Genomic DNA, 17,085 nt, shown 5'->3' on the forward strand with positions numbered 1-17,085 from the left:
ACAGTCTGTAATTTTATCTTAGCAAAGTAGTTTACAGCAAATGTTACGGGGTCAATAGGAAGACAACACGAACGTAAAGACCCAGCTGCAGAAGGTACAGAATGTGGAACAGGCAGGTCCTGAGCCAGGCCGGTGCCCCGAAACCCTCTGAGCCCGTTTGTCTGGTGGTAAATCTGCTTCTCAGAGTGAGGCGCAACCCACATTTATGACAGAGTTATCACAGCAGCCGCCCCCATCGACTACTTGTACTTTAGGGGCCCTGAGTTGGAACTTAACGCATCCTTTCGCCAAAGGTGTGGAGACCAGAAGGAGGTTTGTCAGGAGGGGTCAGAATAGATACAGCTGTTTATCTTCACACTCGACGTTATCATGTGCTCTCCTGCCGAGAGTTTCTGTCCTGTCACTGAATTCTCACCTCCCTCACATTTAACCTCTCCTGGCTACCGCTCTCTTTTCGTCTCTCCTTCTTTTAACACTTTGATCTTATTTTCTTGGTTCATTACGACGGAAGTTACTGCCGGTCTGAAAGCCCGAGAGTTCTCTTCTTCGGCATTACGGACCGCATCGTCTCGGATGTTTAATTTCTCAGTGCGATTACTCTCTTTATTTGTTGCTGATTTTTTTCCCCTTACGGGTCCCTTCTCTCATTCTGGGCTCAACGCTTCCACAGATGTCTGCGTGAGCAAAAGCCTACAGCCCAGGTGACAAAGGTGATACGACGCAGGTGTCTGCTCTCGCACAGGAGGAGCGCCGAATTTTCAGTGCCGATTTCAGAGGAGACCAGGAAGCCGGACGTCCTTCCTTCTCCCTCAGATACCTCTGACTCGGAACTTTAACCCAGCCTGTCCTATGCTTCCAGCCCTTAGGATTCATGACAAAATACATGCACAAAAGTCCGCCATAAGCTCCATCTAGTACTAGTGGAAGCATAAACGTATATGTTCAGTTATAAACCTGGGAATAAAAATATTTACTCAATTTAATCAATTTATTCTTTTTTACTTTTTTTTTTTTAACGTTTATTTATTTTTGGGACAGAGAGAGACAGAGCATGAACGGGGGAGGGGCAGAGAGAGAGGGAGACACAGAATCGGAAACAGGCTCCAGGCTCTGAGCCATCAGCCCAGAGCCCGATGCGGGGCTCGAACTCACGGACCGCGAGATTGTGACCTGAGCTGAAGTCGGACGCCCAACCGACTGAGCCACCCAGGCGCCCCTCTTTTTTACTTTTTATATTCATAAATGTTGAAACCGAACTTGTATAAAAATGCGTATCTTCTAATTTAAAACTTCTTTGTTTTTTATGTTTTCTTTTTTTTTTTTTTTTTTAATTTTTTTTTCAACGTTTATTTATTTTGGGGACAGAGAGAGACAGAGCATGAACGGGGGAGGGGCAGAGAGAGAGGGAGACACAGAATCGGAAACAGGCTCCAGGCTCTGAGCCATCAGCCCAGAGCCCGACGCGGGGCTCAAACTCACGGAGCACGAGATCGTGACCTGGCTGAAGTCGGACGCTTAACCGACTGCGCCACCCAGGCGCCCCTATGTTATTTTCTTTATAAAGCTTATTTTATTCATCTCAAGAGAGAGAGAGTGTGCACACAAGAGCCAGGGAGGAGCACAGAAAGAAAGAAACAGAGAGAGAGACGGACAGACAGAGAGAGAATCCCAAGCAGCCTCGGTGCTGTCGCTGAGAGCCAGACACAGGGCTTGCCACCGTGTACTGGGAGATCACGACCTGAGCTGAAATCAGGAGCTGGGACGCTCCACCAGCTGAGCCCCCCAGGCACCCCTAATTTAAAAGTTTTTTAAAGAAAAGAAACAAACGTACAGAAGATGACGTAACACCATCTATAGAACTGCCACTTAAAAAGTATTTACCCGTGGCACGAAGTTCTATTTCATTTTCATTTTGGTGTGTACGAAACTACGGTCGACCCCTGGACATCGCAGCGGGGAGCCGCACGGGTCCACTTACACACAGCTTTTTTTTGGGGGGGACAGTTCAGTTCTATAAATGTATTCTCTCTTCCTTGTGATTTTCTTAGTGTCTTCCTATAGTTTATTTTGTTGTAAGAACGCAGTATATGGTGTATACAACCTACAAAGTACGTGTAACAAACTGGTTATCGGTGAGGCTCCTAGGCAGCAGCCAACGATCAGTCGTTCAGTTCTGGGGACTCACAAGTTGGGGGGTGGGTTAGGCCTCCAACCCCCGTTTTGTTCAAGGGTCAACTGTACTGTTTCCCCAAAATGTTCTCTTTCAAAAAAAAAAAAAAACAACAAAAAACATAATACTGAAAACACAGTCAAATAAATACAAAATAGTAGGAAACTTTGTGAACTTACACTTCAGGTGTTCTCCTGCTCCGGATAACAACTGGTAAAAGATATGAAAAGTACGCTCATCTTTTGCTTGACGGACAGCACGAGATTTTTCCAGAAGGTCTGAGCGAAGATGGTTAAGGATCGAATTGAAAAGGTGGCCCTCTCTCCGTGACTGTACGAATTTAATTTGTAAAACGTTTTCTTTCTCTGATATATACTAACCCCCCCGCGATGAACCGTTCTGAATGATTAAAACCTATAAGTGAAAAAGGAAAGAAAATATATGCACTCACGTTCCTCACTAATCTTTGGGAATCATGGACCGAGAGGGTGTTCACGTCAAACCCCCCTCCCCCCCCCCATCTGCGTTATAGTCAAAGAACACAGCACTAAACAAGGAACTCTAAGAAGCTATAGAAAATGAGCTCAAGCCTTTGAAGGCTGAAAAAGCCTTCTGGGAGTTTATCACAACTTTATGAACAAAGAAGCCAAGGCACAAAGGAAATTGCTCAAAATAACATAGCTCATGAGTGCAGGGACAGAAATCAGGGCTCAGGTGGACCTCAGGACGTGTGCTTGGCCACCGTGGTCCCCAAGAGCCTGGCACACACAGCCTCGTACAAGTGGCTCCGGTCCCTCTACATCCACTTTCCAAATACCCCGAGATGGCCCTGACCAGACTGACCACCGGCCCCCTATGCTGGTTGTCCAGAGCCGGCCACAACCCCTCCGCCTGGGCTTCCCACACGCCAGAGGCTCACCCCCAACCTGCTTCTGCACTTCAGACCACAGCACACCCGCCTGTGCGTTTGGGGTGCATCTCTGGGACCCATGTGGGGTCTCCGGTCGACAGTCACCCTGGGCTGTTACACAATCTCCGTTTCTCTGCTCTGGAAGATGACCACCTCTTCTGAAGTCAGCTTTCCCTTCACTTTACCAAAGTGAATCCATTCTGTAAATCAGATTATCCCAAACACATCGTCCATGTTTGGTGGCAAATACATTTACAGGAAAGCTGTCATGGCAGGACCAAGGTGAAGAAACTTGAGATTTATTCCCCGGTCATTTCCAAGTGTTTCTTGTAACTTTCTGGCTCTGAGCGTATCTGGAGACGTAAAATACAATTCTGAATTATCCCTTACCTGAGGGATCGAAAGGTTGTACTTCTATCACAGGGTCCCTGATACTTGTCAGAGGTAGCAGAGAACTGTCACCTGTATCCTTCTTAATTGGGACACTATCACTTGGAATCCTTTCCATTTTATTACCTCTGTTTCAATTTTTTTAAATGTTTATTTATTTTTGAGAGACAGAGCCCGACGCGGGGCTCGAACTCCTGAACCAGGAGATCATGACCTGAGCTGAAGTCAGATACTTAACCGACTGAGCCACCCAGGTGCCCCCTACCTCTTTAATCGAAGTAATTCTACATAGACTTCTCTTTTCTTAAGGCCCTTCTATGCAAATGACATCTTGTAGGACGACTCTTTGTATTTGACATTTGTTTCTCCTCTACTTATATTCTGCGTAACGCTAACTGAAACTACTGGAACTGTGCCCTTGCAGAAGGCTTGTGGGGGGGGGGGGCGGTATATGCCCATCCCACTAATACCGCGAGCAGATGGTAAACAAGGGCTAACCCAACATGGACTCAGGAGCAGTTCAATAGGAGGTGCTCACCTCAAGGCTCTCCTACCGCACCAACGTTTCCTGGGTTCAAGTGCAGGTGATTCTCCCCTCAGTGGGACTCTCCTCTACCCCGGCTGTGTGAACACGGTATGGACTGGCATGAAAAACCACCACCACCACCACCACCACACTCTGGCATGAACATTCAGTAGCTGGAAGTGTCTGACCACGTCATGATCCCTCTAGGCTTCAGTCTGATCACCTGGGGAGTGGGAGTGATGCCACACGGGGCTGCCCTGGGCCAGAGGAAGATCAACCGCCTCTTCGGTTTGGATTATGCAGTTACGGAAAAGGATACATGTTTCAATGTTGGCCCCAACGATGTAGCCAGTTACATCAAAGTTGATGCGGATGAACTTGCCCTGGAAGTAAATCAGGAGAAAATTGAAAGTAAGTAAGGACACAGAGGGTGTGAACACTGTAGGAAAGTAACAAGCCAGTGCCTCACTGTAAGTATCCATCAGTTGGTTGCAAACATGGGTCTTAATTACTGCCTCGAATAGAAAGACAAGGAAAAAGCCTGGATCAGTTCCCAAAAAAGCAGCAATCAGATAGGCTACCTTCCTGGACTGTGACATAGTAAAAATGAGACCCTAATCATTTACAATTTTTAAGAAGCTCTTCCACATAATCTGAGATCAAAGACATTTGACAGCATTAAAGGAATACTGCATTCGGCCCTAATAGAATTACTTCTTGAAAAAATGATGGATTGGTCTGGTGTAACAGTTTTGCAAATCCCTAAGGAATACTTGGTCTCCCCACGACACACAGAACTGTTTTAAGGAAATGGAAAACGGATTGTTTTGTAACTCATTTCATAAAGTTCCTGTAATATGGAATACCCCAAACGGTAAAGCTGTCATAAAAACAAGAAAGCAAAAATAAAAGCAAGTATCTCCCCTATAAATACAGATATAAAGGCCAAATTAAACCCTTTGCAAAACAAAGAAACTTAACAATGACGATGATGTAAAAACACTATACACTCGCTCATCACCCAAATAAATGGTCAAGGGACTGGAGGGCTTTCCTCGGGGGGAAATGGACAAGCTGATTCCAAGATTTACAGGGAAATGGAAAGGACAAAAAAAATCACAACCATGTTGAGAAAGAGGACCAGAGCTCAGGGACTCACATTACTAGAATTCAGAAAGCTGTGTTTATTAGGATAGATTGGTATTGGTGGGAGGCTAGAGATAACAGATCAAGGGATCAGAAGAGAGTCCACAAATAGACCACATGGGAACAGTCAACTCACCTTCAACAAAAGGCGCCGAGGTAATTTAATAGAGAAAGCCAATCTATTCAACAAACAGTGCTTGAGAAATGTGTAAAATGAAACCAAAAGAACCTAGACACTTCATACCACGTAAAAAAGTTAACACAAAAGAGATCACAAACCTAAAAGGATAGGCTAAAACTGTAAAGCTTCCAAAACAAAAATAAGAGACCATCATTTATGACCTTAGCAGAAAAAGATGTCCTAGAAAGAATGCAAAGAGCATGAAGCTTTAGGGTTTATCAATTAAAAACAGATAAACTGGGTTTCATCAGAATCTAAAACTTCTTCAAAAGTCACTGTAAAGAAAATGAAGAGTGATACCACACACTGGCAGAGAATATTTGCAAAACACCTACCTGATAAAAGACTTGTTCGCACGATTATTTAAAAAGCTCTTACAACTCAGTTAACAAGACAAATAGCCCAAGGAAAACACTGGGGAAAATATTTATACAGTTATTTCATCAAAGAAGATACGTAAGTGGTCAACAGTCTATGAGAAGATGCTCAACGTCGTCGGTTATTCGAGAAAAGCAAAATAAAATGAGCACAAAGAGATACCAGCACACACCCACTAAAATGGCTGACGTTTTGAAGCAAGACCAGCAAGGAGACAGAACCAGAACGCTCCTATCACCCTGGGAAGAATACAAAATGGTACAGCCACTTTGGAAAAGTCTGCCAGTTTCGTATAAAGTGAAACCTAACTCACCGTATGTGCCAGCGATCCCAATCCCAGTGACCCGGGAGAAATGTAAGACTTGCGCATGAATGTCCAAAGCCACTTGACTCTCAACAGCCCTCAAATGGAAACAACCCAAATGCCCACCAAGTGGAGAATGGTCAAGGACATCGTGGTCCATTCACACAGTGGAATATTACTGGGTGATAAAAAGGAACAAACCAGTGAAATACCCAACAACGTGGATGGACGTTGTACAAAAGAAGCAAGACATAACACACTACATACTGTAGGAGCCCATTCACCGGACATTCTGAAGAAAACAGACCGTGGAAACAAAAGAGATCAGTGGTTCCCAGGGCCGGGCTACACAGACTACACAAAGGCAAATGGAAGCTTTCCCAAGGGAAGGAAATATTCTCTCTCTGGGCCACGGTGTTGGGCTCCCTACAATACACATTTGTCTAACCCTGTCCAACTGTACACCTAAAAAGGGTGAATTTTATTTGATGCAAAACTCAGCTTAATTTTTATAAATCACCAAGGAAGATATCTTAGGATCCTGTAAATAATTTTAAAATTTAAAATTTAAAAAACATAATTAGTTCCTTCTATTTACTATGAATAGATTACACGTGGCCCACACCCTTCTACTGGGTGTCCAGTCCACCCACCCATGCTCCTACCCACCAGGACCCTTCTCACCTTTCCCATGTTAGGCCTACATTTATCACAGAAATATTTGCTCTATGTACAAAAAACGAGTACTTAAGTATTGGGATGCTACCGCAGAAAAATTTGAACTATATTATGTGCAAATTATACCTCAGTAATATTGACTTTTGCAATTGAAAACAAGAGGATAATTCACTAAAATCATACTTCATTTTTAAATGTCTATTTCTTTATTACGAGAGAAAGAACAAGAGAGCAGGGGACGGGCAAAGAGAGGAAGAGAGAGAATCCCAAGCAGGCTCCGAGCTGTCAGCACAGAGCTCAACGCAGGGCTCGATCCCAAGAACTGCAAGACCATGACCTGAGCCAAGATCAAGAGTTGGATGCTTAACTGCTGAGCCACCCAAGTGTCCCCATTATTTTTTTTGTTCAATATCATGTGCATTCACAGAGAACTCACCCAATTTTCCAATTAAAAAAATTGCAAACCAAGCGAGGAAAACAAGGTGAAAAGAGAATGCACGTGGGGAAATCCAATGCTATTTCCTGCTGGAGGACCAACAAATGATGGGGGAGGCAAGTAAATTCTACCTCGAACCCCTGTGCCCTCCTCCTGGGTCTTCCACTCCCACCACCATGGAAGTATCCTGCCTCACGTTATCTGAAAGCCCTGTTCTGCCCAGGAATGCACGGCTGGTTCAGTAACACCAGGGGTGCCATGTCACCCACCACAACGGACATTCCACGAAGGGTCTGCTTCAGATGCTGCTAACGCCCAGAGTGTTCAGGAGGGAGGGGAGAAGCACGATTCCTGTAGGATGCAAAGGCCTTTTGTGACCAAGAGCAGGGCCATGTAGAAAATGCCTCTGACTACACGAGAAACCGTTACAACACAGGCTAAACCACAAGTCTGACAGTTATGACTGGGCGTGTGTGGGCAACAGAACAGAACATGTGAAACCAGGTTTCTAGGAAATCAAGATGGCGTCTGTCACTGGCACCCCCAACGCCCACTGGCCTAAAAGCTGATGTTAAATCACCGAACTTTGTGAGGTTAACAACACTTTCCGTTCCATCTAAAACCGCAACGCAGGGGCACCCAGGTGGCTCAGCCGGTTAAGCGACCAACTTTGGCTCAGGTCATGATCTCACCGTTGGTGAGTTCAAAGCTCTGCGTCGGGCCCTGTGCTGCCACCTCAGAGCCTGGACCTGCTTCTGATTCTATGTCTCCCTGTCTCTCTCTCTGCCCCTCCCCCGTTCATGCTCTGTCTCTCTCTGTCCCAAAAATAAACGTTGAAAAAAAAAGTTTAAAAAAAAAAACAAAAAACATTAAAATAAATAAATAAATAAAACCACAACGCAAATCCATCTTTTAGGGCTTGCTAGAGAACACTTAGCATTTTTCTGCTACTCAGAGTCACAAAACAAAAATGACAAGTTGCTCACTTGGGTGGTGGGTTCTGTTATGGGTGGGGGGAGTGGGGACAGGAAGTTTTGCGTAGATTTTTTTTTTTAACAGGACAAAACTTGTCTTCTTTTGAGACAGGCTCTTGTGAGGTTACACGAGTACGACTTTTATACAAATGACCATTTTGCACAAATCGTACGACCATGGCACTGAGAGATGCTGACCTAATGGCCCCGAGCAGAAGCAGAATCATGAGGCTTTTGCTCTTTCGACACCCGAGGGACACGGTGGCAGGGCCCTTCCAAAGGACAGAGAGGGGCTATGGGGACACAGAGAACAGCGTCACATGATTAGGACAGAGAAAGCTTCGCAGAAGTACCACTGGAGCCGAGTAATCTTACAGTTTCTAAGTATGTTAGTTTGCTTGAAGCCACAGGGTAATTAAAGGGAGGCTCCGTGCTGGTTTATCTGCAAGCTCTCTGGAGTAAAACTACCACGAACAACACTGGTCCTTGACACACCACAACTGGATCCTGACCTCCTGGCTACAAGGGAAACGGTTCCAGTGTTTTCTAGAGACACGGCATTCCGGGCTAGCAGCTATTCAAAGTGGCACCCGCAGGCCCCTTTATGCTCCCCTGACGACAGGTTCCCTTAGTGCCTGATCTAGAGTAATGAGCGAGATTTAATCCAGAGGCCAGATGGCGGTGTCCACGGCTTCAGCTACGGTGACCCCCAAACTATACCAGAAGCTCGTCAATTAACAAGATGGGTTTTCACGTGAACTAAGGGGTCTTGTTGCGTAGTATGTAACGGATATAAAGATTCCGGGGTTAACGTGGACTGACTGGAAATAGACACCCCCGGTCTGGTGTGAACAAGGTGCTAAGACTCCAGAAAGGCCCGGAAGCTGCCCTGTCTGTCAAGAAGGCTGCCTTGGGCTCGATGCTCGATTGGTTTCCCACTGCAAACTGTCCTCTGTCGCTGACATGGTCACATCTGCCCCCGGGGAATCTTTAGGGAAAGGCTGGGAGTACTCAAGAGACAGCAGTGAGTGCATTCAATTTACTTATAGACTGTTTTTAGTGTCTGCTTGCTTAGAAGCACACGTGGGGGTGCAGAACCCTGGCTCGCTGTCACGGTCATCTGGTAACCCAGCGGTAGGCAGGGCACCGGGGCCTTTACCGGGCTCTCGCTACTTAGGCTCATTATCTACCAAAAAGGCACATGAAACTGGGGACTGCCAAAATGGCCTGATTCCGTTTGGGGGAGAAAAAAAGATCTTTGCACGAATACAGAGGGCTTCCTGCTAGATGCAAGATGTATCTGTGGATACAAGGCAGAAAGTGAAGTCCCCATTTTAAAAGTTCCGTTACCAGAGACTCATCTCATACAAACCGCCTGCATCTGGAATGCATCTGACTTCTCCACAAACAGACCGGGGCTAACCGTGAACGATTATTTTCCTAAGGGTAATGCTCTCCTCAAAGAATCCCCTTTAATACGGACCATGTGCTCGCAACTTGGAAAGAAAAAGATCATCCTCAGGAAATGATTCGTCTCTATCAGATCAAAGAGATGGAAACAAATGGACTCTAAAAGCTGATGGGAGTTTGTAGTTTCGAGCATTTTCACCGCAAATAACGACTTGGCGCAATTCCCCCGTCCACCCGCCGTTTCCGCGACTTGTCGCTCCTCCGGCGGGACGCGGGGCGCCGCCCCCGCCTGTCCTGGCCACACGGCCGTCCCTTCACGGATCTCAGACGGCCCACGCGTCCAGCCCCGGGGCCCGCGTGTTCCCAGAGGGCCCGGCGCACGTGGTCATCAGTGCCCGGAGGTGGAAGGCCCGGGTGCAGAGGAGCCTGAGGAGCCCGGGGCTCGGATACGCCCCCGGGGCCTGGAAGAGCGGGCGGGCGGCACCCAGTAGACCGCCGCAGCCTAACCGAGCCCATTCCGTAACTACGAGACGCCCACTACGTACGCGCACGTGCGAGGCGCCGTGCCAGGAACGAAGGATCGCGAGAACAGGCTGACGTCCTTCCTCGCGAGAACAGGCTGACGTCCTTCCGCGAGACGCCGCGCGCTCCCGCACGACACACAGCGGCCGCTCACAGACGCCGAGGAGCGCGGTGAGGAAGGCAGCGACGGACGAACAACCCGATCAGGTGCTCAGGAGACACAGACGGGCAATCGTGGACAGACCGGGAGTACGTTCTGGAAGGGCGACCCACAGGGCTCACTCCAGTCTGGACACCGGCCACGAGGCAAGGCGGAGTCCGGGAGGATTTTCGTCGTTGCGTTTCACGCTCCCGCAGCCGGGAGGTTTGATGGCACCAAAGAGTGACGGAAGACGGAAGGAGCACATTCTGAATAGAAAAGGTTCCAATTGGAACACGTTGAAGCTGCGAAAACCACGAAGACCGCCAAACGGCAAGAACGAGGCGGCACCACAGGGCCCGGCAAAGGGCAGGAGCTCAGTAATGAGCCGAACTGCACAACGAGATGGAAATTCCGGAACATGTGATTAAAAGACGGGCCTACACGGGGCCGCCCGCTGACGCCGCGAGAAGCAAAGCGTTGGCGGCAGCAGCGCCCACAGAAACCTTCACAGGGAGGCCTCGACTTAGCTGAGCTCCCGACAGCCCATGCGGCCACTCACTCCGCTATTTTTTATGGAATCACTAAAATCAACTACTTTTGTAGCTTGGTGCGGTTAACGCCTTTGGATAGTTTAGTAGCTGGCTATGCTATTTCTCTGAAAAATCCTATAAATATCAATATGAAGTTGACTTCCTAAGAATTACAGCCCGAAGTCAACTATTTTTATTTTTTTAAATGTTTACTGAAAGAGCGCATGAGTGGGGAGGTGCAGAAAGAGGGAGACAGAGGATGCACCCTGTGCCGTCAGCAGAGCCCAAAGCGGGGCTCCAACCCACAAATCGGGAGATCATGACCTGAGCCGAAATCACTCAACCAAGTCAACAATTTAAAGACATTTTTGTTTCTCAGTTGAACTAGCTATGTGTAGGAACACTGGCCTTAATGAAAAATATTTTCTTAAAAGATAAGCTTTAAAAAAAAATTTTTTTAAGTTTATTTATTTTTGACACAGAGAATCTGAAGCAGGCTCTGCACCCGCAGCACAGGGCCCCCATGCGGGGCTCGAACTCACAAACCATGAGATCGTGACCTGAAAGCGAGAACTGGATACTTAACTGAGCCACCCAGGTGCCCCAGGAGATTAGCTTTTAATAGAATAGGCAGAATAAGACATTTGGGAGGTAGAAGTCTAGCTCAAACAGGGTTTATTGAGGATTTAGACTGGGTAGGTATTCTTGCTGGCAGGATCTTGCTAGAAAACAACCTAAGAAGTTCTTCCTGCCAGTAGGATGTAAAACAAGTTCCTACCAGAATTATTTACATGCACTTTCAGAACAGGATGCATAAATAATAAGCTTTAAGGAGACTTGTGTATAGTAATTACTTTGCAAATAAATTTTGACAAGTGATTACTTTGATTCAGACTCTAATTAAAAAATTTTAAAGGTATATTTATTTCTGAGAGAGAGAGACAGAGGACAAGCAGGGGAGGGGCAGAGAGAGAGGGAGATACAGAATCCAAAACCAGGGTCCAGGCTCCAAGCTGTCACAGAGCTTGATTCAGGGCTCGAACTCATGAACCGTGAGATCATGACCTGAGCGAAAGTCGCTTAACCGACTGAGCCACCCAAGTGCCCTGATTCAGACTCTAATTTAAAGAAACAAGCTGGAGCAGGATTTTTCAACCTCGACATAACGGACATTTGGGGCTGGATAATTCTTTGTCGTGGGGTCCATCCTGTACACTGTTGGATGTTTAGCAGCATCCCTGGCCTCTACCCATCACGGAAACCAAACAACCAAAAATGCCTCCAGGCACTCTGAGGGTCTCCAATTGAGAACCGCTAATCCAGAGTATTGCAAATTACAGATTATAACCTGCCTTTGTCAATACGGAAATCTCTCTAATGATGTATGTGCGGCAGCCAACCTCTGAGATGGCCTCAGTAACCCCCAACCTCCAGTACCACTGTCATTGCACAGTCCCTTCCCACGCTGTATCAGGGTTGGTCTTCGTGGCCAGCAAACTACATCAGAGCGTTGGCCCGTGACTTCCAAGATGGGAAAGAACACTGTGTGGCTTCTGTCTTGCTCTCTTGGATCATCTGCTCTTGGGGACCACCAGCTGCCATGTCATGAGCACACATCCCTATAGAGAGGTCTTTGAGGTGAGGGATGCCTTGGAGGAACTAAGGCCTCTTGCCAAAAGCTACCCGGGTAAGTCTGGAAGAAGAGCCTCCGGCCTCTTCCAAGCTTCACGTGACCGCAGCCCTCACCAACAGCACCTTCGTGGCACTTTCACGAGAGATGCCGAGTCAGAACCACCCATCACATGGAAGCGGAGATGATCCAGGTTTCAAGTCACCAGGGTTAGGGTAAGTTGTTACACAGCAACAGGTAACTAATACGGAATCCTATTTCCACGTGTCCCAAACGTACAAACGCTGGCAGGCAGATGGGTCCTTACTGCTTAGTAACGCACTCACTACAGTCTTTACCAAAGGACCGGATGGCAGCAATTTATCTTTTTTTTTTTAGGTTTTTATGGATTTGAGAGAGCGCGAGACAAAGCAGGGGAGGGGCAGAGAGAGAGAGAGAGAGAGAGAGAATCCCAAGCAGGCTCCATGCCATTAGTGCAGAGCCCGACGTGGTGCTTGAACTCATGAACCACAAGATCATGGCCTGAGCCGAGATCACGTCAGATGCTCAACCAAATGAGCCACCCTGGTGCCCCAATAATTTCTTTTCCAGGCAAAGATGAGACAAACAGGCACAAAACGGTTTCTCCTGAATTTAAAGTGTGGCTTGGGGCAGGGGAAATCAGAAAAGACTGGTAACTTGATTTATGTAGTAAAATAAAGCATTTTCCACTAAGAAATCCTTGTAAATCTGCATGGAAATCCACATCCCAAAGCTGGTAGCTCACTGTGTCTTCTATCCCGTGATACAGCCGCTAAACGCAGGGCTTTCAGGAGGAAGAATTTAAGATTTAAATGTGGCTCAGGCTCAGTGCTGATGACCCAGGGATGATAAAACCCTATAAATGAACCTTAGCTTCCCCAGACCTTTTACAAACCCCAAAGTCACAGCTACGCTTTCTCCTGACACAGGCATATTTGTTATTCCACTCTGTCCATAAAAAGCTAAAATAATGACCTAATGAACTTGGATGAAGCGATTATCTTACTAGGAATAAACAATACTCCAAACAAATAGGTTCCTATTTCCTCCATAATGTGGAAAGCCTCTCGCACTCGAACTACCTCTTTGGGTGCCATGGGCTGAGTCGTGTCCCATCTCAAATTCTTTAAAAAAAAATTTTTTTTAAATGTTTATTTATTTTTGAGAGAGACCGAGGATGAACGGGGGAGGGGCAGAGAGAAAGGGAAAGACAGAATTTGAAGCAGGTTCCAGGCTCTGAGCTGTAAGTACAGAGCCCGACATGGGGTTCAAACCCAAGAACTGCGAGATCGTGACCTAAGCCAAAGTTGGACGCTTAACTGAATGAGCCACCCAGGTGCCCCCCACTGCCTCAGAACAGGACTATATTTGGAGAGAGGGTTTTTACAAAGATAATTAAGTTAAAATGAGGTCACTGGGGCCCTAGTCCCACACGACTGGTGTCCTCACAAGAAAAGAACAGGACACAGATGCACACAGAAGACGGACCACGTGGACACCGGGAGATGGCCATCTATAAGCCACAGAGAGGGACCCCAGAAGAAACCAACCTTGCCACACCTTAACCCTGGACCTCCAGCCTCCAAAAGAAAATCAAGGCAGTCCTACCAACTCATACAGAGGGTTAGCTAGCTACCTTCGGGCTCAATGGGTCTTCTGTGATTCCATATCTGGCTGCTTCCACTAATCACACAACCCAGGCCATCAGAAAATCAACATGAACGCCAGGACTTCACATTATACTCAGAGTAGAAGAGTATGTCACCGTGATACTAGATTCCCCCAGATAATCCATGAAGGAGTCATTAGTAAAGTCTCTTTTGATGTGGCCTTGAATTGTACAAATACTTCTAGGATGGGAGGAGGGAGGAAAAACATAGAATTAACTCTAATGATTTAAGTAGAAATAACTGTAATTGAAGACCCTCTCCAATCTGTGGAAAATGGTTAACTGAATCTTAAGGACTATAATTCAAGGCAAGAAGTTTACAGCAGGCACGCCCATTTTGCTGGATATGTTTTTAGAGAAGATTTGGCACTGACACGTCAATAGGGCGTAGCTGGACAGGGGACATACCGCTTAGGAGAACAGCCTCATGCAAATGGTCACAGCTGGTCAAACGGAGGAAGAGGGGAGAGCTTTCCAGGAATTAAGAAAACCCTATTTTCATAGAGGAGTATTTTTATAGAGAAGTAATTTTTAGAGAGAAGTAATCATATTGTTGCATTCTTCTGACATCCATATCCCTGGAGAAACAGCAAGTATGAAAAGGACAGCTGACTACACTGAATGCCAACTTGGTTTGTGGAGCGTTTACATTCCCGGTACTGTGCTAAGTACTCCACATGCATCCTCATGTAAGCTCTATGCCCGCTCAGCAACACGTATTGTAGACCATCCCCAAAGACGAAGAAGTTCAGAGAGGCTACCTGATCATCTACCCGTACAATACACAATTACATATGCAAATACAGGATTACAGTTACTTTCACGCTTTTTCCTTTTTTTTTTTTTTTTTTTTAAATTTTTTTTTCAACGTTTATTTATTTTTGGGACAGAGAGAGACAGAGCATGAACGGGGGAGGGGCAGAGAGAGAGGGAGACACAGAATCGGAAACAGGCTCCAGGCTCTGAGCCATCAGCCCAGAGCCTGACGCGGGGCTCGAACTCACGGACCGCGAGATCGTGACCTGGCTGAAGTCGGACGCTTAACCGACTGCACCACCCAGGCGCCCCGTTTTTTCCTTTTTAAAATGCAAAACTACTAGAAGATTGCAAATTACATGTGACTCATCACGTCTCTACAGGACTGTATCATTCTGTACCACATCCTTTATTAGCCTCTCCCTAAAATCTAGGAAAAAAAGACAAGTACTCTCTTTGCTGGATCACAGTAGACATTTCACTAAAAATCTGAGAAATTATAAGTTTCGGGTGCTTTTAAACTTACAAAACGAGATGAGTTATCATTTTTCACGGTCTTCGCGTTTCCGAATGATTCCAAGATTGGATTCGCTTGTAAGAGCTGCCGTTCAAGTTCCCCCTAAAAGACATTACACATATGCGCGCGCACACACACACACACACACACAAATAAAAGCAGATTAGGTTAATCTAACATCTTTACTCCAATCCTGGGGTGGGGGTGGGGTGGACAAAACAATAAACTTCCTCTCTTCCTCAGTGTTTTCATTCTGTTTGCCATCTCGTAACCTTTGTGGCTTTATTCTCAGTCATATTAGGCTCTGCTAAAGGGAAAAACAGCATGTATAAAGTGATCGGAAGGGGAAGAAAAAGTCACGTTAAACAGCAGATCAATTTGAGGGCAGGGCATGTAAATTAGGCAGAGAATTTTGAAAAGAAAACAAACTGGTTTTCATGAAATGAAATTCAGCTTGACACTTCAATTAAGGACATATTAATACTTACACTTCTGTTTATTTTTATACTGCCTTGCTCCAATGACTGAAGGCAGACAATTCTAATAACCACTATCCTAGTGGTAGATGTGTCATTTTTCCAAGGGTTGCACATGATACCCTAATGATGCTGACAGGATGATGTCCTCACTGACACTTGCAGGGAGGATGGAGATAGGGATGCTGCTGACTTTTGCTCAAATTTAAAAACGCTTACTATAGAGTATGTGATAGAATATAGGCTTTATGCAGAGTCTTTACTTATGTGCAAATTCGGCTAGGAAATAGGTTCCACAAACAAAAGATGTAAGTATATTAATATGTGCTTTAATCATGACACACAATAAGAAGCTGCATGAGAAAGCAAGATGCTATTTCTGGCCACGGAAAGCACTACAAAGTGGTGTTGTGTTCCTGGAACGTAATTTTCGAGTGTATCATAGGAACTTCGATACATCTGCTTTTTCCAAACACAAAGCTTACCCCTGTATTTTAAAATACCACAGTCAGTATTCTAGACCTAAAGACAGGATGTCAAACCACTAGCAAATGTGATTCTCTGAGCAGAGGGATAAAAGGATCCTCATGCAAGGATCTTAACTACCGGCCAGTTGCTATGTGAGCGTTGCATGATGAGATCCAAAAAGAACAAATATAATGCCATACATGGAGTTGGCGTTTAACTCTGGAATTGGACTCCTTCGCTCGTTACGAGGGTGGGAAAGTACTCCAGAGGCACAGGACCCAGTGAGATACGCTCCCCCCACAGGTCTGCCCTCCAGCACTGATCTGAACTGCCCAGATCTTCAGAGGTGTTGAGTGCAGTCTACAATGGTGTTCAACTGAAACCAGGCAGGAACCAGTCCCGTTAAGACCTGCGGGATGAACTTCCTTTCCTGGCATTTGATAATATGCTCCCTGTAGCATTAGTCTCCCAGGTTATGGACTTCACATTTCTGCTGTAAAGCTTCCTAAACATTATAGGCTTCCCAGGGTTCTTAAATGTGGTATCCCGGCAACCATTTTTAACAACTGAGAGGCATCATTAAGGGGCATCGTTCTGTAGTCTAACAAGTGCCTTTCCCCTGGAGGTCAGCAGTCGCCCACATCACCGTGCCCACGGCTGGCATCTTGCAAAGCCCTGGGTGTACGAGCTCTGCAAAAATCAGGCTCTAGAATGCTTCTTGCCTCACTCAGCCTGTGATCAGAATGTAGAAACCGTCAGAAAAACACTGAATTTTCCTAAGTGGGGCACTACCTTTGCACTAACTATTGCTACTTAGATCTAGGAACTAGACAGAATATAGATTCCTTAGA

The 17,085-nt window shown here is 46.1% G+C and overlaps 1 protein-coding gene across 4 annotated transcripts in view; it reads right to left on the reverse strand.

Moving 5' to 3' along the window:
* MYH10 (myosin heavy chain 10) overlaps nucleotides 1–17,085 on the reverse strand; it is a 132,313-nt gene that overhangs the window by 63,403 nt on the left and 51,825 nt on the right. For all 4 annotated transcript variants that reach the window (XM_086685981.1, XM_086685978.1, XM_086685979.1 and 1 more), the window contains 3 exons: nucleotides 15,300–15,392; nucleotides 4,316–4,379; nucleotides 2,350–2,448 (listed from right to left, as the gene is read on the reverse strand). In XM_086685981.1, coding sequence (XP_086542107.1) covers nucleotides 2,350–2,448; nucleotides 4,316–4,379; nucleotides 15,300–15,392 — 256 coding nt within the window. The remainder of the gene's footprint in view (nucleotides 1–2,349; nucleotides 2,449–4,315; nucleotides 4,380–15,299; nucleotides 15,393–17,085) is intronic.

Source organism: Puma concolor, chromosome E1 (genome assembly GCF_028749965.1).
Source record: "Puma concolor isolate L17-30 chromosome E1, mPumCon1.1.hap2, whole genome shotgun sequence".
NCBI lineage: Eukaryota > Metazoa > Chordata > Mammalia > Carnivora > Felidae > Puma > Puma concolor.